This window comes from Entelurus aequoreus, linkage group LG11 (genome assembly GCF_033978785.1).
Source record: "Entelurus aequoreus isolate RoL-2023_Sb linkage group LG11, RoL_Eaeq_v1.1, whole genome shotgun sequence".
NCBI lineage: Eukaryota > Metazoa > Chordata > Actinopteri > Syngnathiformes > Syngnathidae > Entelurus > Entelurus aequoreus.
In genome coordinates, this window is record NC_084741.1 from 70,783,735 (window position 1) to 70,810,032 (window position 26,298).

At 37.1% G+C, this 26,298-nt stretch overlaps 2 protein-coding genes across 4 annotated transcripts in view; one reads left to right on the top strand and one right to left on the bottom strand.

The window, feature by feature from the left end:
• Positions 1-702: 702 nt before the first annotated feature.
• On the bottom strand, positions 703-17,951 carry cblc (Cbl proto-oncogene C, E3 ubiquitin protein ligase). Of its 3 annotated transcripts, none has more exons than XM_062063936.1 (10): positions 17,109-17,951; positions 16,289-16,402; positions 16,048-16,204; positions 11,729-11,850; positions 11,530-11,667; positions 11,362-11,449; positions 3,024-3,155; positions 2,766-2,951; positions 2,592-2,679; positions 703-930 (listed from the first exon to the last, which is right to left on the bottom strand). In XM_062063936.1, the coding sequence occupies exons 1-9, from the start codon at positions 17,552-17,554 to the stop codon at positions 2,650-2,652; spliced, it is 1,413 nt and encodes a 470-aa protein (XP_061919920.1). In that variant the 5' UTR covers positions 17,555-17,951; the 3' UTR covers positions 703-930; positions 2,592-2,649. The 3 variants fall into 3 exon arrangements, with proteins under 3 accessions (XP_061919920.1, XP_061919918.1, XP_061919919.1); XM_062063934.1 differs by having other exon boundaries at positions 705-930; positions 16,289-16,435; XM_062063935.1 differs by having other exon boundaries at positions 707-930; positions 2,766-2,948; positions 16,289-16,435.
• bcl3 (BCL3 transcription coactivator) overlaps positions 17,360-26,298 on the top strand; it is a 113,739-nt gene continuing 104,800 nt past the window's right edge. Inside the window, exon 1 of the mRNA XM_062063937.1 lies at positions 17,360-17,423. The gene's annotated coding sequence lies outside the window, so the exon portion shown is untranslated. The remainder of the gene's footprint in view (positions 17,424-26,298) is intronic.

Below are 26,298 nucleotides of genomic sequence, written 5' to 3' on the forward strand. Positions count from 1 at the left end.
AACACATAGGGACTATTTTGAAGTCTTTAGTGTTTCTTACCCCATGGATCCATAAAAATGATAGCCCTTAATCACAAGTGTCCCAAAGTGCTTCACAAACTCACCACATCCCTTAATCTAAACACACATCCGGGAAAGGAAATACTCAAACCGCCCCAGCTATGGAAAATTAAGAAGCCTTGAGAAGGGACCACATACGTAGGGGACCCCCCCCCCCCCCCCTTCCAGAATGAACGGTGCAATTGGTGTTGATTGGATCTAGTTATTGATTTGTTAAACTAATAGAAAATGTGGTAGTCCAGTCCATTGGTAAACCAACAGATAGTCATACAGAGGTCTCCTCCCGGGTCAGCTACACAAATACGTCCACAGCTGTGCATAGAAGAGCGATCCACCCCCGGGTCATAACTTGGGTCAGCTAGCACGTCATCCTGATTGGTACCTCTCCAGAAATGATTAAGTCATCTTGAGTCAGTATTATTTGTAAACTATGTATAGTATTCTAATTAATAGTTTTACTGTAGTTGATTAAATATATTTTATTTGAAGAAATGATCATTATACTCATTCATAATGATATATTTTGATATTTGTCTGTACGGTTGATCATCTGTGACTATGTCACACATTTTTTGTGCCATAATTAGTGTGGCGCAGAAATTCTCATTAAACTCATTTTAACACCGACTCATTTCTGTTCGCACTCTTCTGCCAAATTAATGACAGAACAGTGGGTGGGTGGGGTCTTAGTGAGAAACTTTCACTATGAAACACGCAGCAACAAATCTGGAATTATTTATTCACAATTGGAATAGTTTACAGAGTATATACATTATTTAGTTCTATCAGGTCTATTTCAGTAACACTCGACCCCTCGATGTCTTTCCTGTTTGTTTATAGTCAGGATCAGACTCCCTTCCCTCTCTTAGCCTGCACAAAGAAACACAATTATATTATGTTCAAACTGCTTTAAATACAAAACCCAAAAGCAGTGAAGTTGGCACGTTGTGTAAATCGCAAATAAAAACGGAATACAATGATTTGCAAATCCTTTTCAACTTATATTTAATTGAATAGACTGCAAAGACAAGATATTTAATGTTCAAACTGAGAAACGTAATTTGTTTTTGCAAATAATCATTAACTTGGAATTTAATGGCAGCAACACGTTGTAAAAAAGTTGGCACAGGGGCATTTTTACCACTGTGTTACATGGCCTTTCCTTTTAACAACACTCAGTAAATGTTTGGGATCTGAGGAGACACATTTTTTAAGCTTTTCAAGTGGAATTCTTTCCCATTCTTGCTTGATGTACAGTTAAGTTGTTCAACAGTCCGGGGGTCTCTGTTGTGGTATTTTAGGCTTCATAATGCGCCACACATTTGCAATGGGAGACAGGTCTGGACTACAGGCAGGCCAGTCTAGTACCCACACTCTTTTACTACGAAGCCACGCTGTTGTAACACGTGCAGAATGTGGCTTGGCATTGTCTTGCATGAAAAAGACGTCGCTAGGATGGCAACATATGTTGCTCCAAAACCTGTATGAACCTTTCAGCATTAATGGTGCCTTCACAGATGTGTAAGTTACCCAGTTACTAGTTACCAGTTACTAATACACCCCCATACCATCACAGATGTTGGCTTTTGAACTTTGCACCTTTTCTTATTTGTTCCGTAGGACACGACATCCACCGTTTCCAATAACAATTTGAAATGTGGACTCGTCAGACCACAGAACACTTTTCTACTTTGCATTAGTCCATCTTAGATGAGCTCGGGCCCAGTGAAGCCGGCGGCATTTCTGGGTGTTGTTGATAAATGGCTTTGGCTTTGCATAGCAGAGTTTTAACTTGCACTTACGGATGTAGCGACAAACTGTAGTTACCGACAGTGGTTTTCTGAAGTGTTCCTGAGCCCATGTGGTGATATCCTTTACACACTGATGTCGCTTTTTGATGCAGTACCGCCTGAGGGATCGAAGGTCCATAATATCATCGCTTACGTGCAGTGATTTCTCCAGATTCTCTGAACCTTTTAATGACATTACGGACCGTAGATGGTGAATTCCCTAAATTCCTTGCAATAGCTGGTTGAGAAATGTTGTTGTTAAACTGTTGGACAATTAGCTCACGCATTTGTTGACAAAGTGGTGACCCTCAACCCCGTCCTTGTTTGTGACTGACTGAGCATTTCACGGAAGCTGCTTTTACACCCAATCATGGCACCCACTTGTTCCCAATCAGCCTGTTCACCTGTGGGGTGTTCCAAATAAGTGTTTCACGAGCATCCCTCAACTTTCTCAGTCTTTTTTGCCAGCTTTCTTGAAACATGTTGCAGGCATCAAATTCCGAATGAGCTATTATTTTCGAAAAATAACAAAGTATACCAGTTCGAACGTTAAGTATCTTGTCTTTGCGGTCTATTCAATTGAATGTAGGTTGAAAAGGATTTGCAAACAATCGTATTCTGTTTTTATTTACCATTTACACAACGTGCCAACTTCACTGGTTTTGGGTTGTGTGGACTATTCTTTGTACGTAAACAAACACTTGATGAAAAAATGTGTTTTCTTCGAAACTATAATCTTACCTTGTGACATGCAGATGATGAAGGCGGCGTGGGCGTTCCCAGTTGTCGAGAGACGCCATCACTGATGAGTGACTCCGCCCCCTGGCACCTACCAGGTAATATTCAGAATGTCCATCATCCCTGTATTGATGTTACTCACAGCCGTAACCAGCATGTAGTTTTCCTCAGACAAACCTTCCTCAGCGCAGCCATTTGCTGTATCAACAGCTCCACATCCTCATGGTCCTCTTCCTCCTCCTCCTCCTCCTCCTCCTCTTCTTCGTCCTCCTTGTGTTCAGGTAGATAAGGCTCGATGTCGACCGGCTCGGTGCCTCTGATGTCGCAGCGGCAGTACGGACACGTGTGGCCCGCTGACTTCTGCTGGATGTTGATATCGTGAAAGGAACATAACGCAGGTGGGCATGGACCGACGGAATGAATGCACGCTCATACCAGCCAGCTGGCCAGGCAGCACTGGCACAGCAGATGACCACAAGGCTGAATGCGAGTGTCCTTGTCCTTCACTGCGCAGATCTTGCACAGCTGGAAGGAGGCGCCCACCTCACAGTAGAGGTCGTACTGCTCCTGGTCAACATGCGGGGAGGTCAGTCACCACAAGTGTGTAAATTAACACCGCTAAACATCCTCAGGGATTAATCAATCAAAACCAATTGGTCACTTGTGTCGTGCTTAGGTATTTGTCTACTATTAACAATAGGGTTCTTTCCAATGACATCTGACAATTGAAGTCAAACCGGCATGAAATACAATTCTGTCACTTCGACTTTGTTCAAAATCAATGGACTTTCTCAAAATCAGATTTAAAACTTTCAAGGCCACTACCGATTTAACATTCCTAGTTTAAATCAGACAAAATCAATAGTTTTGTGTAGAGATGGCTTTTTTGCCCATATCCGATATTCCGATATTGTCCAACTCTTAATTACCGATTCCGATATCAACCGATACCGATATATACAGTCGTGGAATTAACACAGACGTGGTTAGAGTAGCCAGAAATTGTACTCAAGTAAGAGTACGGTTACTTTAGAGATTTATTACTCAAGTAAAAATAAGGAGTAGTCACCCAAATTTTTACTTGAGTAAAAGTAAAAAGTATGTTGTGAGAAAACTACTCAAGTACTGAGTAAATGATGAGTAACCTGTTCGTGATGGCAGTGTTTTCATGCATATTTTTACATGCTTTCGTAATGTAATCAAGCTAGCGTCGTTAGCATTAGCTAATATGCTAACACGTTTACAAGTGTACACGATTATCAGTTCCACAAATTTCGAAGAAAGTTCTACAAAAAGTTATTGAGTCTGTTCAGCTGATTGGAGAGCTAGCTTCCGCAGCTCGTGGGTCCATGACGATGACTTCTGTTTTGTTTGATCAGCCGTTTCACTGCCGTGTTACAGGCACTGTTAGGAAACAGTTAAGCTATGTACATAAAGATTTATGTGTAAATAACTTATTTCCAGAGGTGGGTAGAGTAGCCAGAAATTGTACTCAAGTAAGAGTACTCTTACTTTAGAGTTGTATTACTCAAGTAAAAGTAAGGAGTAGTCACCCAAATTTTACTTGAGTAAAAGTAAAAAGTATGTTGTGAAAAAACTACTCAAGTACTGAGTAACTGGTCAGTAAGTAACCTGTTCGTTTAATGATGACGGCAACAAATAATGCACAAAAACATAAAAATAGCAATGAGCAAATTCAGAGCCAGGCATATCTCTTAAGCAACAAAAACAATAATATATATTAAATAATAATACATTAACATAAAAAAAATTGAGGCAAATTGAGCCACAATAACTTAACAGCACCATAGGCTCAGTAGGCAGAGATTACAAAGGAAAATAACAAGTTAGCCTTTACGCAAACCATAAACTGATAGGTGTGGGCTGCACCTGTGAACACACTGATTGGTGTTTGTATGCATGCGTGAGTGTGTGTGCGACTGTGCGTGTGTGTGTGTGTGTGTGTCTATGACAGGGGTCACCAACGCGGTGCCCGCGGGCACCAGGTAGCCCGTAAGGACCAGATGAGTAGCCCGCCGGCCTGTTCTAAAAATAGCTCAAATAGCAGCACTTACCAGTGAGCTGCCTCTATTTTTGAAGTTGTATTTATTTACTACCAAGCTGGTCTCGCTTTGCCCGACATTTTTAATTCTAAGAGAGACAAAACTCAAAAAAAAAATTGAAAATCCAAGAAAATATTTTAAAGACTTGGTCTTCACTTGTTTAAATAAATGCATTAATTATTTTACTTTGCTTCTTATAACTTTCAGAAAGACGATTTTAGAGAAAAAATACAACCTTAAAAATGATTTTAGGATTTTTAAACACATATACCTTTTTACCTTTTAAATTCCTCCCTCTTCTTTCCTGACAATTTAAATCAATGTTCAAGTAAAAAAAAAAATTTATTATTGCAAAGAATAATAAATACATTTTTTAATTTAATTCTTCATTTTAGCTTCTGTTTTGTCGACGAAGAATATTTGTGAAATATTTCTTCAAACTTATTATGATTAAAATTCAAAAAAAAATATTCTGGCAAATCTAGAAAATCTGTAGAATCAAATTTCAAAGTCTTTTGAATTTATTTTAAAATTTTTGTTCTGGAAAATCTAGAAGAAATAATGATTTGTCTTTGTTAGAAATATAGCTTGGTCCAATTTGTTATATATTCTAACAAAGTGTAGATTGGATTATAACCTATTTAAAACATGTCATCAAAATTCTAAAATTAATCTTAATCAGGAAAAATGACTAATGATGTTCCATAAATTCTTTTTTTAAGTTTTTCTCTTCTTTTTTTCGGTTGAATTTTGAATTTTAAAGAGTCGAAATTGAAGATAAACTATGTTTCAAAATTTAATTGTCATTTTTTTCGTGTTTTCTCCTCTTTTAAACCGTTCAATTAAGTGTAAATATCATTAATTATTAATAATAACATAGAGTTAAAGGTAAATTGAGCAAATTGGCTATTTCTGGCAATTTATTTAAGTGTGTATCAAACTGGTAGCCCTTCGCATTAATCAGTACCCAAGAAGTAGCTCTTGGTTTCAAAAAGGTTGGTGACCCCTGGTCTATGAGGCTGCAGTGCGTTAATAAATGTCCCCACACGATGTACATTTGACAGTGATTCATAGCAGGGAAGCTAACATCAGCCTACGGTGACAGCCAAAATATCTACTAACGTTACTTACCACGATGTGCTTCCTCAAATTTGACGTTGAGTTCATGTAAGCTTAAGCTTGTTGTTGTTTGCCGCTGAAACTTTATGTGCAGTTAATCATGTGACCGCCTGGCTCTGTTTGATTGGTGAAACGGAGTCAAACGTCACCAGTGACTGCATTTGTTTGATGAAACGGAGTCAAACGTCACCAGTGACTGTATTTGATTGGTGAAACGCAGGCATGCGATAGATCCTACTTTGAAGGTCTGTCTGACAAACCAAAACAAACAAAGCGTGCAATAACAGATCGATAAAAATCAGTAGCGAGTAGCGAGCTGAATGTAGATAAATGCAGCGGAGTAAAAGTAGCGTTTCTTCTCTATAAATATACTCAAGTAAAAGTATGTTGCATTAAAACTACTCTTAGAAGTACAATTTATCCCAAAAGTTAAATGTAGCGCGTTACTACCCACCTCTGCACATTATTATGCCTAATTTTGTTGTGATGCCCCGCTGGATGCATTAAACAATGTAACAAGGTTTGCCAAAATAAATCAACTCAAGTTATGGAAAAAAATGCCAACATGGCACTGCCATATTTATTATTGAAGTCACAAAGTGCATTGTTTTTTTTAAACATGCCTCAAAACAGCAGCTTGGAATTTGGGACATGCTCTCCCTGAGAGAGCATGAGGAGGTTGAGGTGGGTGGGGTTGAGGTGGGGGTGGGGGTGGGGGGGTTGGTGGTAGCGGGGAGTGTATATTGTAGCGTCCCGGAAGAGTTAGTGCTGCAAGGGGTTCTGGGTATTTGTTCTATCGTGTTTATGTTGTGTTACGGTGCGGATGTTGTCCCAAAATGTGTTTGTCATTCTTGTTTGGTGTGGGTTCACAGTGTGGCGCATATTTGTAACAGTGTTAAAGTTGTTTATACGGCCCCCGGTCAGTGTGACCTGCATGGCTGTTGACCAAATATGCCTTGCATTCACTTGTGTGTGTGAAAAGTTGTAGATATTATGTGATTGGGCCGGCACGCAAATGCAGTGCCTTTAAGGCACGCCCCCAATATTGCTGTCTGGGTGGAAATCGGGAGAAATTCGGGAGAATGGTTGCCCCGGGAGATTTTCAGGAGGGGCACTGAAATTTGGGAGGGTTGGCAAGTATGACTGGGTGACACAACTGCTCTGTACGTCTCCCTACGTCCGTGTACCACTCCGTACATCAGCGTTTTAAAATGTCATACATTTTCCTTTTTGAAACCGATACCGATAATTTACGATGTTACATTTTAAAGCATTTATCAGCCGATATTATCGGACATCTCTAGTTTTGTGTGGTTCTGACTTTCCTTGAGTTAAATGTTCTAGATCACAGGTGTCAAACTCAAGTGTGACCCGCCGCTTCATTTTATTTGGCCCTCGAAAGCCTGGAAATAATATGTATCAATAAAGTAGAGGGGGTCCACCTGCAGGCTCGTCAGTTTGTCCTGTAGCAAAGGGGACTGGATTGTGTTAAAAGCACTCGGGAAGTCTAGAAACATGATTTAGTTTAGAAGGTATGAATTGTTTAGTTATATTGTAAAACTTACAAACGTCGAATGAAGAATCCATATGAATAGAAACGCTACGGACAACGAGTAGACGGAACGGCACTTGTATTTCCGGCTCAAGGCACTAAACAGAAGGAAATACTGTAGACCACGGGTGTCAAACTCAAGGCCCGGGGGCCAGACGTCATTTTATTTGGCCCTCGAAAGCCTGGAAATAATATGTATCAATAAAGCGCTGTAACTTTTCTTACTAAATGTATTCTTTCTTTCTACTTTGGGAGAAAGAAAAAAAAACATACTCCATGTAATCGCAAATTATTGTTTAATTATGCAAAATATATTGTCAAACATTCAAACCATTTTTAAAAAATATATAATTAAATACTAACAATAATGATTTCAAAGCAAGTTATCGAGCGATTTGTGCAATGTAAAAGTAGCAATAGATTTCACGATAAAATTGTGAAATTTACTGTGGATTTTTACACCATTTTTCTCGAAGTGAAAACAGTGCTTTTATTTTACTGTAATAAACTGTGGTGCCGTTTAGGCATTTACAGTAATACACCGAAAAATCTGCGGTTGTTGATTTGCGGTAAAAAACAAAACAAACCAACTTTTTACTTTTGACTTTAAAATTGCAGTGTTTTGTAATTATAGTAAAAAAAACACATGTAAATTTTACAGTACAATTCTGGCAACTGAGCTGCCTTCTTTTTTTTTTTTTTTTTTACCATAAAAACAGCAGTACTGTTTTTCCATTTACAGTAAATATACACTACATTTTGAGGACAAATTATTGCAACTGAAAAAAAATCTACTAATAAAATGCATTAAAAACTTGTGTAATAATAGTATTCACTGTTAGAAGCGGCCCTCTGGGGCCAAACATAACTGCGATGTGGCCCTCGGTGAAAACGACTTTGACACCTCTGTTCTAGATCAATAGACGCCTTAACCATTGTCAGCGAGGATTTGATCTTTGAAGTCAGCTTCCTGTCTTGAGTCCAGACGTGGTTCAAAATGATGTCAACACTGATATGACCTATGTATATTTCATGAGTTGAGTTGGATAAAATCAATAGTTTTGGCTGAAAGTGGGTTTTAACTTGACCTTATTGGGTCAAAATCTCAAAATCAATAGATGTCTCATTTATTGCTAGTGAAGGCTTGACCTTTAACCTCAGCTTCCGGTTTTGAGTCCAGAGAGCGTTTACAATGATGTCAACACTGATTTGCACTCTCTGAACTGAGTTAGACAAAATTAATAGCTTTGGCTGAATGTGGGTGTTTATTTGAGCCATTTAAGGTAAAACCTTAATACAGTACAGGCCAAGAGTTTGGACACACCTTCTCATTCAATGCGTTTTCTTTATTTTCATGACATTGTAGATTGTCACTGAAGGCATCATTTATTATTTATTTATTTATTTATTATTTATTAATTTAGGTACAGTACAGGGCCAGGCCAAAAGTTTGGACACACCTTCTCATTCAATGTGTTTTCTTTATTTTCATGACATTGTAGATTGTCACTGAAGGCATCATTTATTATTTATTTATTATTTATTAATTTAGGTACAGTACAGGGCCAGGCCAAAAGTTTGGACACACCTTCTCATTCAATGCGTTTTCTTTATTTTTATGACATTGTAGATTGTCACTGAAGGCATCATTTATTATTTATTTATTTATTTATTATTTATTAATTTAGGTACAGTACAGGGCCAGGCCAAAAGTTTGGACACACCTTCTCATTCAATGTGTTTTCTTTATTTTCATGACATTGTAGATTGTCACTGAAGGCATCATTTATTCTTTATTTATTTATTTATTTATTATTAATTTAGGTACAGTACAGGGCCAGGCCAAAAGTTTGGACACACCTTCTCATTTAGTGTGTTTTCTTTATTTTCATGACATTGTAGATCGTCACTGAAGGCATCTATTTATTTATTTATTTATTATTATTTATTATTTATTAATTTAGGTACAGTACAGGCCGAAAGTTTGGACACACCTTCTCATTCAATGCGTTTTCTTTATTTTCATGACATTGTAGATTGTCACTGAAGGCATCATTTATTATTTATTTATTATTTATTAATTTAGGTACAGTACAGGGCCAGGCCAAAAGTTTGGACACACCTTCTCATTCAATGTGTTTTCTTTATTTTCATGACATTGTAGATTGTCACTGAAGGCATCATTTATTATTTATTTATTATTTATTAATTTAGGTACAGTACAGGGCCAGGCCAAAAGTCTGGACACACCTTCTCATGTAGTGTGTTTTCTTTATTTTCATGACATTGTAGATCGTCACTGAAGGCATCTATTTATTTATGTATTTATTATTATTTATTATTTATTAATTTAGGTACAGTACAGGCCGAAAGTTTGGACACACCTTCTCATTCAATGCGTTTTCTTTATTTTCATGACATTGTAGATTGTCACTGAAGGCATCATTTATTATTTATTTATTATTTATTAATTTAGGTACAGTACAGGGCCAGGCCAAAAATTTGGACACACCTTCTCATTCAATGTGTTTTCTTTATTTTCATGACATTGTAGATCGTCACTGAAGGCATCATTTATATATTTATTTATTTATTAATTATTATTTATTATTTATTAATTTAGGTACAGTACAGGGCCAGGCCAAAAGTTTGGACACACCTTCTCATTCAATGTGTTTTCTTTATTTCATGACATTGTAGATTGTCACTGAAGGCATCATTTATTATTTATTTATTTATTTATTATTTATTAATTTAGGTACAGTACAGGGCCAGGCCAAAAGTTTGGACACACCTTCTCATTCAATGTGTTTTCTTTATTTTCATGACATTGTAGATTGTCACTGAAGGCATCAAAACTATGAATAAACACATGTGGCGTTATGTACTTGACAAAAAAGGTGAATAAATGAAAACATGTTTTATATTCTCGTTTCTTCAAAATAGCCACCATCTGTTCTAATTACTGCTTTGCACACTCTTGGCATTCTCTCGATGAGCTTCAAGAGGTGGTTTTCACTTCACAAGTGTGCTTGAAGCTCATTGAGAGAATGCCAAGAGTGTGCAAAGCAGTACTAATTAGACCAAAAGGTGGCTATTTTGAAGAAACTTGAATACAAAACATGTTTTCAGCTATTTTACCTTTTTTTGTCAAGTACATAACTCCACATGTGTTCATTTATAGTTTTGATGCCTTCAGTGACAATCCACAATGTAAATAGTCATGAAAAATAAAGAAAACACATTGAATGAGAAGGTGTGTCCAAACTTTTGGCCTGTACTGTACCTAAATTAGGCCTTTCAAGCATGAAAATTGCTAAATGAACTTAAAATAAAAATATAAGGTACTGTACTGTGTTATTATATATATTATTATATTGTCATCAAACAAGTTGCAGTATTTAAATAACTGTGTGTCTGTGTGCATGTGTGCGAGTCTGTATTACCTTACAGTATGTCCTATTTATGTCTAATTACAGTATAGTATTTTCTATTATGTCCACTATATTGGGTAATACAAGTGTAAAAATGTGACTATATGGGTGTTATTTCCCATTTAAGAGGGCTCTAATGATGTTAAAACCCATATTTAGGATGTCCTCAACAGCTTTTTATGCTCTACCTATGAAAATATTCCATTTGAATAAGAATTTGTGCTTTGCAGAAATTCTGATGTCACGGTCAGGTCTGGAACCAATTAATCCGGTGATAATTCGACCGTAAACCTCAGCTTCCTTGGCTTCTTTCAGTCCTTGTCATTGTGAGTTAGACATAGTCCGAAAATCATTAAGAATGATTCCAGCTAGACTTCTTTCATCTCGTGGCACACCAACATCACTACAGTTCTTGCTGAGGTTCATTAAGAATTTACCTTCACCTCCCTCCCAGTTTGAGTTAAACATGGTTCACAGTTAAAAGAGTTCTTGCCAAAGGTCTTTAGGTCTGCCATCTTGAATTAGAGCCGACTCTTTGACCAGAGCAAAAACGCTGTGAGGTGTTTGGCAGATAATTTTGAGCAAAGTATCTCAAGTCCACCTACTTGTGTGACCTGGACTTTCCGCTTTTGGCCTTTCTCAGGCAGGGTGGTGAGGTCAGGGTTCCCTTCTCGACCGTCGGGATACAAGTAGCTGACCAACACACATACAGTGCTCAGAGAAACATTGAAAAGAACACACACACACCAAAAAAAAAAAGAGTAAAAACCAACCAGCCGTCATTGAGGCCACGAAGGAGCGCTTGGATGAGGGGCATGTCCTCTGGGATGCTTTGCACGATGGTGCCTTCGCTGGTCACGTGACCTATGGCCCACTGGCCCATGTGGGTGCAGCTCAGACGGAAGATGTAGCTGAGGAAGCGCCAGGGTTGAAAGAGCAGGAATAAAGTAGCATCTAATGTGTGGTGGTCACCTTCCAGGCCTGTGCAGGGAGTGTTGCAGGCGAGCTACCGCCTGCTCGTACGTGAGGAAGGCCATGAAGCCCGGATGGCTCACTGCCAGCTGGTTCCAGTTCCTCAGGAGGGAGCTCCAGGGCTGAAGGGTGGAGGTCAGAGGGGAGATGTATCAGAAGGCTTCCATCATTTCTGGACACCGTTCAAAATGTGGTTTCCACAGTGAGGTTCGTACCAGGCGTTTTTAACCTTTTTTGACCTGGGGGCCCAACTTTTCCACTATTGAGTGGCCAGGGGCCCACTCAAATGTTAACACTGAATTAGTGATCTTACTTGATTGTAATGGTAGTCAAGAATTATATCTAACCTACTTATGGTTTTACAGGATAAACCTTGTCAAATGATATGAAAGCATGTGTTAATCACAAAAAATATGATCAAGGCTTAGGCCAGACTGATTACAAAAATAAATACCGTATTTTTCTGACTATAAGTCGCAGTTTTTTTCATAGTTTGGCCGTGGGTGCGACTTATACTCAGGAGCGACTTATGTGTGAAATTATTACCACATTACCGTAAAATATCAAATAATATTATTTAGCTCATTCACGTAAGAGACTAGACCAGGGGTCACCAACGCGGTGCCCGCGGGCACCAGGTCGCCCGTAAGGACCAGATGAGTCGCCCGCGGGCCTGTTCTAAAAAAAATATATATATATATTTAAAAAAAAAAAATTTTTTTAATTTTTTTTAAAATTAAATCTACATAGAAAAAACACAAGATACACTTTCAATCAGTGCATCAACCCAAACAACCTCCCCCATGCACACTCATCCACACCCACTCACACAAAAGGGGTTATTTCTTTCTGCTACCAATATTCTGGTTCCCACAACATAGACAACACATCTGCAAGGGACACAGTCCCTGAAGCACACATGATTGTATAGGCTGCTGGTCCACTAACATTTTCATTAATTACTATTTTTTATGTAATTATTTTTATATTGTTTTACTTTCTTTTTTATCCAAGAAAATGTTTTTTATTTATTTATCTTATTTTATTTTATTTTTTAAAAAAGGGCCTTATCTTCAACAGACCAGGTTGTCAATGAAATTAGATTTTTTTAAAGGGTTTTTTAAACCAGGCCCAGTCCAGATAATGTCCAAGTCGGACTCAGCAACACACACCTTCATTCATGTACACAGAAAAAAATTAGGGAACACAACAGATTGCATATAATTTATAAACAAAACACTTTGCATTCCATTCGAAAGGACGTTCCCTTTAGATTTCCGATCCTTAACATTTTACATTTATCATAATTAAGCTTAAGGCCAGATTGCTGTGAAAATATGTCCAAAAGATTAAGAAGGTTCCGCAAACAATGAGGAAAAATCTTATCTTTGTGAATCAGCCTTTTCTGACATGAACTTCATCAAGAACAAACACAGAACACGCCTCACTGATGCACATCTGCAAGACTCACTCAGAGTTGCAGTGTCAAGTTACACACCAGAGTACAACACACTAGTTAACAGCATGCAATGCCAGGCTTCCCACTAACTGACAAAGAAACAGATAACAGATTTGGTGTCCAGTTCAAAGTGTGACATGATTTAAAAATTTGAGAGTTTACTTTTGTATTTTACATGAGTTATTATTTGTACAAACATGGTGCAAAGTAATTCATGATATGTTAAAAAATGTTAGTGGCTAGCTAGTTAAAATGGGATATTATGATTTCACAAGACTGTCTTAGAAGTGATCATTTGAAAATGTTCAATTTGAAAAATGTGCACTTAGAGAAAATATAAAAATAAAGTGTTGCATATTGATATTTATCTGTTTCTATATATATTTATTGTGAGAAATCATTAAGATGATCAGTGTTTCCACAAAGATAAATATAATTAATTATTAATAATAACAGAGTTAAAGGTAAATTGAGCAAATTGGCTACTTCTGGAAATGTATTTAAGTGTGTATCTAACTGGTAGCCCTTCGCATTAATCACTACCCAAGAAGTAGCTCTTGGGTTCAAAAAGGTTGGTGACCCCTGGACTAGACGTATCAGATTTAATGGGATTTAGCGATTAGGAGTGACAGATTGATTGATTGAGACTTTTATTAGTAGGTTGCACAGTGAAGTACATATTCCGTACAATTGACCACTAAATGGTAACACCCGAATAAGTTTTTAAATAAATAAATGATAAATGGGTTATACTTGTATAGCGCTTTTCTACCTTCAAGGTACTCAAAGCGCTTTGACACTATTTCCACATTCACCCATTCACACACACATTCACACACTGATGGCGGAAGCTGCCATGCAAGGCGCTAACCAGCAGCCATCAGGAGCAAGGGTGAAGTGTCTTGCCCAAGGACACAACGGACGTGACTAGGATGGTAGAAGGTGGGGATTGAACCCCAGTAACCAGCAACCCTCCGATTGCTGACACGGCCCCTCTACCAACTTCGCCACGCCGTTCCCAAGTTTTTGAACTTGTTTAAGTCGGGGTCCACTTAAATTGATTCATGATACAGATATATACTATCATATATACTATCATCATAATACAGTCATCACACAAGATAATCACATTGAATTATTTACATTATTTACAATCAGGGGTGTGGAGGGGGGGGGGGTATGGACATCAAGTAGTGGACAGAGAGAGAGAGAGAGAGAGAGAGAGAGAGAGAGAGAGAGAGAGAGAGAGAGAGAGAGAGAGATCAGAAGGCATAAGAAAAAGTATCTGCATTTGATTGTTTACATTTGATTATTTGCAATCCGGGGAGGGTGTTAGTTTAGGGTTGTAGCTGCCTGGAGGTTAACTTTTATTGCGGTTTTGAAGGAGGATAGAGATGCCTTTTCTTTTATACCTGTTGGGAGCGCATTCCACATTGATGTGGCATAGAAAGAGAGTGACAGATTGTTTGGTAAACGTATAGCATGTTCTATATGTTATAGTTATTTGAATGACTCTTACCATAATATGTTACGTTAACATACCAGTTGGTTATTTATGCCTCATATAACGTACACTTATTCAGCCTGTTGTTCACTATTCTTTATTTATTTTAAGTTGCCTTTCAAATGTCTATTCTTGGTGTTGGCTTTTATCAAATAAATTTCCCCCAAAAATGCGACTTATACTCCAGTGCGACTTATATATGTTTTTTTCCTTCTTTATTATGCATTTTCGGCCGGTGCGACTTATACTCTGAAAAATACGGTACTGCAAAAAAAAAGTTAAAAAAACTGATGAAATATACATTACACAGTGCTAAAATAATACATTCTAACTAAATTCTTAAATTGTTATATTAAAATTAAAATACAGCTTCAACACTTTAGTCATAATTTTTGCACTTATTTTTTTTTTTTAAGACTTTAGCTCCAGACTTCATCTGTTTGTTTAATATTATCGTTACTAGCGCAAGTGTATTATAACCGAGTACCGTTGCGGCCGATACGCACCACAGCTATACGATCTTAGGGAGTGTTCGCGGTCCAAGAATGGGCACGATGGTTAAACACTGGTTTATTCTCAAGGCTGACATTTTGGGCACTTTTGATGCATATTTATTGGTTCCCATTCTTCTTAATTCCCATGGAAAATTCCAGGAATTTTACCACCTTTGAAGTACATCTGGCAACCTGTGTCCTACTCAGTTGCCTAGTGGTTAGAGTGTCCGCCTTGAGATCGGTAGGTTGTTGCTGAGATTTTATTTTCTATATTGAGTAAAACATGCTAGGAACTAGAATATCAACTGATGCAAAGCTGTGTCATCAACACTCACAAGTATAAAACTACTTTTTTAAAGTAATCATTTCGTACTTCAAGAATGAAAAAAAATAAATCTTGATGCCGAGCGCATATCATTATGTCAAGATAATGGCACTAGCATTTACTTATTTAACAATATTTTTCAACATATTTAGCAAAAAGGTCTAGTTTTTTTTTCTACCAAGAAAAGTGCACTTATTAGTGAGAATATACTTATTTTAAGGTATTTTTGGGTTCATTGAGGTTAGCTAATTTTACTTGTTTTGGAAAGTCTTGACAAGCCGAATTTTCTTGTTCTATCGGCAGATAATTTTGCTTAGTTCAAGTAAAATACCCCTAATTTTTGTATTTTTTTTTTCTTGTTTTTGAACACTGACTTTTTGCAGTGTAAAAAAATGATATAGACCGTACGGCGGGCCGGATTGAAAATCTTAATGGGCAGCATGTGTCCTGTGGGCCATGTTTTGCACGGGTCTGCCGTTTCCGACCCTGCAATCGTAGTGCGTTTGTATAAAATATGAGAAATTGCCTGAATGTAACCTGAAAGAGCCTGGTGAAGATGTCAAACTCAAAGACAGAGATGTGGTCGTTGCAGGTGAGATCGATGGTGGACTTCAGCGCCATGGACTCCATCCCCTCTTCAAAGGGGTGCACTCTCCTCAGCTGCTCTGCAAAGCCCCTCCACCGCACGATGCACCTGTAACCACACCAGAAGCAGACAGTCGCACAAAAAGAGCTAATAAACAGCCGGTGCGGATGAAAAACAAAACACACGTCTCACTTGTTGCCAAAAGTGATCCTCCAAAACCTCCTTGCTTCCTTCTGCATGACCGTGTAGGTGTCGCCGTGGTAACGTTCCCCAGGAAAAATGGCCTTTAGTTCCCACAGCATGTGACTGAAGAGCAAGGACATCTTGGTCAAGTTCCTCCTGAGATGGAAACAAAACACAAAGATGGCTGTGCAAACAGGATGCATTCGGCTGACGGTGAGTTTCTGCTAAATACCACAAAGTTTTCCATTGGTCAAAGTCTTTTACTCTGCACTAAATTTCACGCGTTCTTCTGAGATTTTTTTTTTTTTTTACAGTTTAAATAAATGTGATCGATAGCTGTGTATGATGTTGTTGAAGATCTTTTCCAAATTAACATATTTAATGAATTTGTAAGGTACTATTTTTTACATTATTAAAATATTTATATTGTTATATCTTTAATGGAATAATGTATGTGTTTATTTTTTAAATTTGTTGTACTTATATTATTTGAAAATATTTGTTTTCACTGTATTTGAAAAATATATGTTTTAAATAAATTCAAATGACTTATTATTTTTATGAAATTGTTATTTAAAAAGAATAATTACAATGCCATTCCAACTAACAATAATTTTGAATAACATGTACTATTTATCAGTCAAAACTGGGCATTGATGTTTAAAAGCTGCATTTATTTGTATTTTTTTTAAAATATAAAAACAGATTGTTGTGGTTAGTTGGGGAAACTTCTACATATGCAATTTTTTTTCTAAGCAAAACAAAAACTGTTGTAATTATAGCAGTTGTCATATAATCCAATTATTGATGATATTAATAGTTTTCTTACCTACATCTGGACGTCTCGTCAAACACCTTTTCCCTCCCTTCTTTGAATAGCAGCAAGGCCCGGTCCGTCTTATCCAGGAGGTTCCTCACGTGGAGCCTCAAGTACATGCCCTCCTCCCCGCCGGCGGCTCGGCCCATCACTGCCCCGATGCCTCGGTAGGGCTCCCAGACCCGTCTGAGTTGAGACGCGGTCTCCGGTACCAGCTCAAGAAGAAACGGCGGGCTGGACTTGAGGCCCAAACGCGGGTCGGCACACAACTTGTGGAGCTTTTCCAGCCTTCTGAGAGCTTTGTTGACCAGGCGGTGGTCCCCAAAGGTAGGACGCTGAGACTTTTCGTCTTCTGAGCTGGCCGTGGCCATGGTGACACTGCTTTTGTGTGTTTGATTGTGTTGCTGAACGTGAGGCTTCGCTCTATTGACTGTTTGAAAAATCAGACTAGGAGCCATATTTGGTAACGGAAGGGGGTATTCAAAATGGACCACATGGTGCCTCACTATGAGTTATTTAATAAACAATTAGAAAAATATGAATATCAATAAACAACTTTAATGATTTAGCCTTTCAACTGTGGCCCTGTCCTCCTAGATTACTTGTTCTGGCACCAACTAAATATAAAATATCCTATTTTAACCCTGAAAATTTAACAAAAAATGTATAAATAAACAACGTAATTATCTTTTTTACAATTTGAATGATAATGTATAGGAAAATATATATGTAACAAAATATATAAATGTAATTATCTTTTATTCAATTTGAATGATAATGTACATGAAAAAATATATGTAACAAAATAAATCTAATTATTTTATACAATTTTAATAAAGTATATCAAAAAATATATGTACTATAATAAATCATGTAATTATCTTTTTTCCAATTTGTATGCTAGTGTATATAAAAAAAATATATGTAACAAAATAAATATTTTAATTATCTTTTATACAATTTGAATGCAAATTTATATAATGGGGAAATAAAAAATAATATAATTTATTTATATAGTATAGAATATAAAATTCATATAAAAATTGTATTTTGTGTATTTAATTTCTAAATGGTCAAATCCAAATTAATATAAAAAAATGCAAAAATGTCACCGACTACATATGAAAAGAATGTGAAAAAAATGTAATAATTAAAAAATGACCAAACTATTTAAATAATTTAGATTAAAAGGGCAGGATTTGTACCTGTTGTCTTGGAAAGTGCCTTTCAAGTATTGAATTGTCCTCATGGGACACATATCTTGAACAGCATTTTAAATGAGCCTCCCTCTTGTCAAAAAAAACCCAAACCTAATTTACTTCCCAAACTAAGCCCTTATTGTCCTATAAGAAGCGTTTGAATAATCCCTTCTTATGCTCTGGTGTCTAACAGGCAGTATAATCAAGCACTGCGTCAAGGCTAAGTACACAACAACAGGGTCAAGAGAGCCGAGGCGTCATACTCACAACACGGTCCACGCCATTGGCTTCTTTCTTTGTCAGTAAGCCACCTTTTAGTGTGCGTGTGTGTTTGGATGGCTGTTTGTGTGCGTGTGCCGACTTCCTGTCTTTAGCCCGACTAACTGGTTTGGTTTCTTTTCAGCCATGGGGCGAACAAGTGTGCAGAGAATTTTAAAAAAGACAGACAATGCTAGTTAAAAAGGGGAAGGGCTAAAAATCAAACACAAAAAAAACCCCTCAGTGACAATGTAAGCAAGTGTAAGAGAAACAAACAGGATGCTTGTGGAGGTGTAGATCAAAGTGCAACAGCTGTTATCTGTTTTTTATTTTATTTTTTTTATTTTTTGCCTCAGTAATCTTACTCACAGGTATCATTCAAGGTTGAATAAATAGTGTTCTTAGTGTTATTGCAATCATGCGGGATGTGAAAGTCAGAACAAAATCTAAATTGACCCGGAACCTTGAACTGTGACCTGTTAAGACGTTACGGCTCATTGCCGAGAAATGTGGACGACACAGGGAAATAAATAAATAGAAATTAGTTCAAATACAGAATTTATCATTATTTTTATTTGTTGTTATTTTGTGGCCATTGGGGGCATGGTTAAGAAATAGGTTGAATACATGAAGACATAACTAGATAAATAAATAAATTAACTAAAATAAAATAATACATTTGGTTAAAAAAAATTGTTTTTTAAAATTAATAAATAAATATATATATATATATATATATATATATATATATATATATATATATATATATATATATATATATTATATATATATATATATATATATATATATATATATATATATATATATATATATATATATATATATATATATATATATATATATATATATATATATATATATATATATATATATATATATATATATATGTGTACACATATATATATATACATATATTTTGTTACCTGTGAGGACATGGATAGGAATTTGACCTATTGCCAAGAAATGTGTGTGAAAAAAACAAGAAATAACTTTGAAAAAAATGTTTTTTTTTAGTCTTTTAAACGTATATACTGTATGTATATTTTTTGTAGTATTTGGAGTTGACCATACAGCAGTTGTCACGGAAGTCTATCAACTGACATTCTGATGGTGTGGCCGGCCCATCGCAGTTGGTACTGGAGAAAAGTGGCCTCCATGCTCTTGGTACCAGTTTTACTCAGGACTTCCGTGTGTGGCACACGATCACGCCATGTCAGCCCAAGGATCCGCTGGAGACACTTGATGTGAAAGTTCTCCAGCTGTTGGATGTGGCGGCGATACAGGGTCCAAGCTTCACAGCCATATAATAGTGTGGAGACACAGATGGCTTGGTAGACTGCCACCTTGGTACGTATGCTGAGGTCTTTGTTCACATACACCCTCTTATGCAGTCTACCAAAGGAGGCTGAGGCAGACCTGATTCGATTTTGAACATCATTGTCCATGCTGCAGTTTTCGGAGAGGATGCTCCCAAGATATTTGAAGTCTGGGACTATTGCTAGGGGCTTGTCATCGATGTTAAAGACAGGTGATGGTGGTCGAGTTGGCGGAGGGGAGTTCCACTGGCACACCACTGCTTCCCTCAACTTATTTGTGCAGTAGCCAGGTGACACTCATGAGGAAGATGTTGAATAGTACAGGTGCAAGCACACAACCCTGTCTGACACCTGTGGATACCTTGAAAGGCCTAGACCAGGAGTCACCAACGCGGTGCCCGCGGGCACCAGGTAGCCCTTAAGAACCAGATGAGTAGCCCGCTGGCCTGTTCTAAAAATAGCTCAAATAGCAGCACTTACCAGTGAGCTGCCTCTATTTTTTAAATTGTATTTATTTACTAGCAAGCTGGTCTCGCTTTGCTCAACATTTTTAATTCTAAGAGAGACAAAACTCAAATAGAATTTGAAAATCCAAGAAAATATTTTAAAGACTTGGTCTTCACTTGTTTAAATAAATTCATTAATTTTTTTACTTTGCTTCTTATAACTTTCAGAAAGACAATTTTACAGAAAAAACACAACCTTAAAAATGATTTTAGGATTTTTAAACACATATACCTTTTTAACTTTTAGATTCCTTCCTCTTCTTTCCTGACAATTTAAATCAATGTTCAAGTAATTTTTTTATGTTTTATTGTAAAGAATAATAAATACATTTTAATTTAATTCTTCATTTTAGCTTCTGTTTTTTCGACGAAGAATATTTGTGAAATATTTGTTCAAACTTATTATGATTAAAATTCAAAAAAATTATTCTGGCAAATCTAGAAAATCTGTAGAATCAAATTTAAATCTTATTTCAAAGTCTTTTGAATTTCTTTTAAAATTTTTGTTCTGGAAAATCTAGAAGAAATAATGATTTGTCTTTGTTAGAAATATAGCTTGGTCCATCCATCCATCCATCCATTTTCTACCGCTTATTCCCTACAATCGGGCAGAAGGCAGGGTACACCCTGGACAAGTCGCCACCTCATCGCTTGGTCCAATTTGTTATATATTCTAACAAAGTGTAGATTGGATTTTAACCTATTTAAAACATGTCGTCAAAATTCTAAAATTAATCTTAATCAAGAAAAAATTACTAATGATGTTCCATAAATTATTTTTTTAATTTTTTCAAAAAGATTCGAATTATCTAGTTTTTCTCTTCTTTTTTTCGGTTGAATTTTGAATTTTAAAGAGTCGAAATTGAAGATAAACTATGTTTAAAAATTTAATAGTCATTTTTTTCGTGTTTTCTCCTCTTTTAAACCGTTCAATTAAGTGTAAATATCATTAATTATTAATAATAACATAGAGTTAAAGGTAAATTGAGCAAATTGGCTATTTCTGGCAATTTATTTAAGTGTGTATCAAACTGGTAGCCCTTCGCATTAATCAGTACCCAAGAAGTAGCTCTTGGTTTCAAAAAGGTTGGTGACCCCCGGCCTAGACTCATGTCCTCCTGTTGTCACCTGAGCCATCATCCCCTCGTGGAAACTTTGCAGGATGTTTACAAACTTCCGCGGGCAACCAACCCTGAGAAGGACCGCCCAGAGCAAGTCTCTGTTGACCGTATCAAAAGCCTTTGATAGGTCCACAAACACCATGTGTAGATCTTGATGTCGTTCCCGACTCTTCTCTTGTAGCTGGCGTGTTGTGAAGATCCTATCCACAGTGCTGCGATTTTTCCTGAAGCCACATTGAGACTCAGGCAACAGCTGTTCCGTTATGCTCTGTATGAGTCTTGACAGCATCACTTTGGCAAGAACCTTGCCGGCAGCAGACAGGAGGGATATTCCTCTACTATTGCCACAGACAGACTTCTCACCCTTCCCTTTATATATGGTTACAACATTTGCATCCCGCCATTGTTGGGGGACTGCTCCGCGCTTCCATATATCAGCAATATAGTGGAAAATTGCTCTGGTACAGAGATAGCCTCCCTGTTTAAGGATCTCTGCAGGGATGCCATCCGGGCCAGGGGTCTTGTTGTTCTTAAGTGACCTAATTGCAGCCAGGACTTCAGAGAAGGTTGGTGGAAGATCCAGTTCTTCAATAGTTGGGTAGCTGGGCAGCTCATCCAGCACTGCCAGATCAGTGCTGGATGAGCTTATTGCACCTATAGGGTTCATATCGAACCTATAGGGTTCATATTGAACCTATAGGGTTCATATTGCACCTATAGGGTTCATATTGAACCTATAGGGTTCATATCGAACCTATAGGGTTCATATCGAACCTATAGGGTTCATATTGCACCTATAGGGTTCATATTGCACCTATAGGGTTCATATTGAACCTATAGGGTTCATATTGCACCTATAGGGTTCATATTGAACCTATAGGGTTCATATTGAACCTATAGGGTTCATATTGAACCTATAGGGTTCATATTGCACCTATAGGGTTCATATTGAACCTATAGGGTTCATAGTGAACCTATAGGGTTCATAGTGAACCTATAGGGTTCATAGTGAACCTATAGGGTTCATAGTGAACCTATAGGGTTCATAGTGAACCTATAGGGTTCATAGTGAACCTATAGGGTTCATATTGCACCTATAGGGTTCATATTGCACCTATAGGGTTCATATTGCACCTATAGGGTTCATATTGCACCTACAGGGTTCATAGTGAACCTACAGGGTTCATATTGCACCTACAGGGTTCATAGTGAACCTACAGGGTTCATAGTGAACCTACAGGGTTCATATTGAACCTATAGGGTTCATAGTGAACCTATAGGGTTCATAGTGAACCTATAGGGTTCATAGTGAACCTATAGGGTTCATAGTGAACCCATAGGGTTCATAGTGAACCCATAGGGTTCATAGTGAACCCATAGGGTTCATAGTGAACCCATAGGGTTCATAGTGAACCCATAGGGTTCATAGTGAACCCATAGGGTTCATAGTGAACCCATAGGGTTCATATTGAACCCATAGGGTTCATATTGAACCCATAGGGTTCATATTGAACCCATAGGGTTCATATTGAACCCATAGGGTTCATATTGAACCCATAGGGTTCATATTGAACCCATAGGGTTCATATTGCACCCATAGGGTTCATATTGCACCCATAGGGTTCATATTGCACCCATAGGGTTCATATTGCACCCATAGGGTTCATATTGAACCCATAGGGTTCAATATGATGTCGGTCCACCTTTTGCAGCTATTCCAGCTTGAACTCTTCTGGGAAGGCTGTCCACAAGGTTGCGGAGTGTGTTTATAGGAATTTTCCACCCTTCTTCCAAAAGCGCATCGGTGAGGTCACACACTGATGTTGGTGGAGAAGGCCTGACTCTCAGACTTTGTTCTAATTCATCCCAAAAGTGTTCTGTCGGGTTCAGGTCAGGACTCTGTGCAGGCCAGTCAAATTCATCCACACCAGACTCTGTCATCCATGTCTTTATGGAGCTTGCTTTGTGCACTGGTGCACAGTCATGTTGGAAGAGGAAGGGGCCCGCTCCAAACTGTTCCCACAAGGTTGGGAGCATGGAATTGTCCAAAATCTTTTGGTATCTTGGAACATTCAAAGTTCCTTTCACTGGAACTAAGGGGCCAAGCCCAACTCCTGAAAAACAACACCACACCATAATTCCTCCTCCACCAAATTTCACTCTCGGCACAATGCAGTCCGAAATGTAGCGTTCTCCTGGCAACCTCCAAACCCAGACTGGTCCATCAGATTGCCAGATGGAAAAGCGTGATTCATCAGTCCAGAGAAGGCGTCTCCACTGCTCTAGAGTCCAGTGGCCACGTGCTTTACACCACTGCATCCCACGCTTTGCATTGGACTTGGTGATGTATGGCTTAGATGCAGCTGCTCGGCCATGGAAACCCATTCCATGAAGCTCTCTGTGTACTGTACGTGGGCTAATTGGAAGGTCACATGAAGTTTGGAGCTCTGTAGCAACTGACTGTGCAGAAAGTCTTTGCACTATGCACTTCAGCATCCGCTGACCCCTCTCTGTCAGTTTACGTGGCCTACCACTTGGTGGCTGAGTTGCTGTTGTTCCCAAACTCTTCCATCTTCTTATAAAAAAGCCAACAGTTGACTTTGGAATATTTAGGAGCGAGGAAATTTCACGACTGGATTTGTTGCACAGGTGGCATCCTATGACAGTTCCACGCTGGAAATCACTGAGAGCGGCCCATTCTTTCACAAATGTTTGTAGAAACAGTCTCCATGCCTAAGTGCTTGATTTGATACACCGGGCCAAGTGATTAGGACACCTGATTCTCATCATATGGATGCGTGGCCAAATACTTTTGGCAATATAGTATATATGTGTGTGTGTGTGTGTGTGTGTGTGTGTGTGTGTGTGTGTGTGTGTGTGTGTGTGTGTGTGTGTGTGTGTGTGTGTGTGTGTGTGTGTGTGTGTGTGTGTGTGTGTGTGTGTGTGTGTGTGTGTGTGTGTGTGTGTGTGTGTGTGTGTGTATATATCTAAAAATAAATATATATACATGTGTGTGTGTGTGTATATATATATATATATATATATATATATATATATTTTTTTTTTATTTTATTTTATTTTATTTATTTATTTATTTTTATTTTTTTTATATATATATATACTGTGTGTGTATATATATATATATATATATATATATATATATATATATATATATATATATATATATATATATATATATATATATATATATATATATATATATATACACACACACACACATAGTAGTATTTGGAATTTAAAAATATGTATAACTGTTTTTTACAAAATAAATATTCAAATATTTATGTATATATAATTTAGTTCAATATTGTGTATATATGTATAAAAAGTGTATATATATTGTATACATATATATATATACTGTATGTATAAATGTGTATATATAAAGTACATTTATATATGTATAAATGTATATATATATGTATATGTATAAATGTATGTGTATATATATGTGTGTATATATATATATATATATATATATATATATATATATATATATATATATATATATATATATATATATATATATATATATATATATATATATATATATACATGTGTGTGTATATGTGCGTATATATGTATATAGATGTGTGTGTATATATATATAAATTTATGTGTATATATATTTATGTGTATGTATGTATGTATATATATGTATATGTGTGTGTATATATGTATATATATTTATATATGTATGTGCATGTACGAGCCAGTCTGCCCCACAACAAGAGGATAGAGAAAAAGAAGGAGCTTATTGACTACAGCACCGCACCACAATAGTGGCCTCGCGCAAAACTCTTTGGGTAAAACATTACCATATATGGATAATCCACCGAGTATGTTGGAAATACATCACAAGTTGGGCAAATTTCAAACAGCTAGCTTGCCGGAAGTATATGAAGGAAGACAAGATTGTTTTATAAATGTCTCCGCCATATACATACATTGAGAAATAAAAATTTAAAAAAACTTCTAATATGAAAAACGATACAAACAAAGACCAGGTCAGGTTAAATCAACTTTATTTATATATTACATTAAAAACAACTGAAGTTGACTAAGGGCACATAAAGACAATGAAAGCAACAAAACAGTGAATAATACAATAAACAGTAATAAAATAAAAAGACCAAGACCAAGGGCATAACCCAATTCAGTGATTCGCTACCCTGATAGGGACAAGCGGTAGTAAATGGATGGCTGGATAGAATGTCGCAATTGGGTTACTTTGACCTGATTTTTCTACCACAAGGGGCCCTCATTTCAATGTTTTGTGACCCCTGTTGCCATTATATCATTTATATATCATCATCTATTTGGCATCAAAAATGATTAAAACAATACAAACAGATACATAAGCTAATTTACACATCTGTTTTTTTTTTTACACTTTTCTTCCACAAGAGGCCCTCGTTTGATTGTTTTGTGACAGGATGGGCTCGTTTGATCCTCCTTGCCATTATCACACAATACTGTCAGGGTGTTTTAGGGACTTTAGACAGCAAACGTTGGCTGCTCCACACTTCAGTGGAACAAAGAAAGTCCCAAATTAGCCCGGTAAAGTCAAACCTATTGAGAGGGAGGAGTTCCATCAGAATGTGTGTGTGTGTGTGTGTGTGTGTGTGTGTGTGTGTGTGTGTGTGTGTGTGTGTGTGTGCACTTGTCTCACCATCCTTGTGTGGACATACACTTGATAAACCACCCTTTCTGTGAGGATCTTTTAACTTGTGAGGACATTTGCCTGGTCCTCACAACTA

Excerpts from the sequence above, each read along its gene's own strand:
- cblc (XM_062063934.1), bottom strand. The coding sequence starts at position 17,554 with ATGGCTCCTAGTCTGATTTTTCAAACAGTCAATAGAGCGAAGCCTCAC. Across the intron at positions 11,450-11,529 it reads CGTGGCCTCAATGACGGCTG|CTACTTGTATCCCGACGGTC; the intron begins GTTGGTTTTTAC and ends TGTGTTGGTCAG. Across the intron at positions 3,156-11,361 it reads GGAAAGTCCAGGTCACACAA|GAGCAGTACGACCTCTACTG; the intron begins GTAGGTGGACTT and ends CATGTTGACCAG.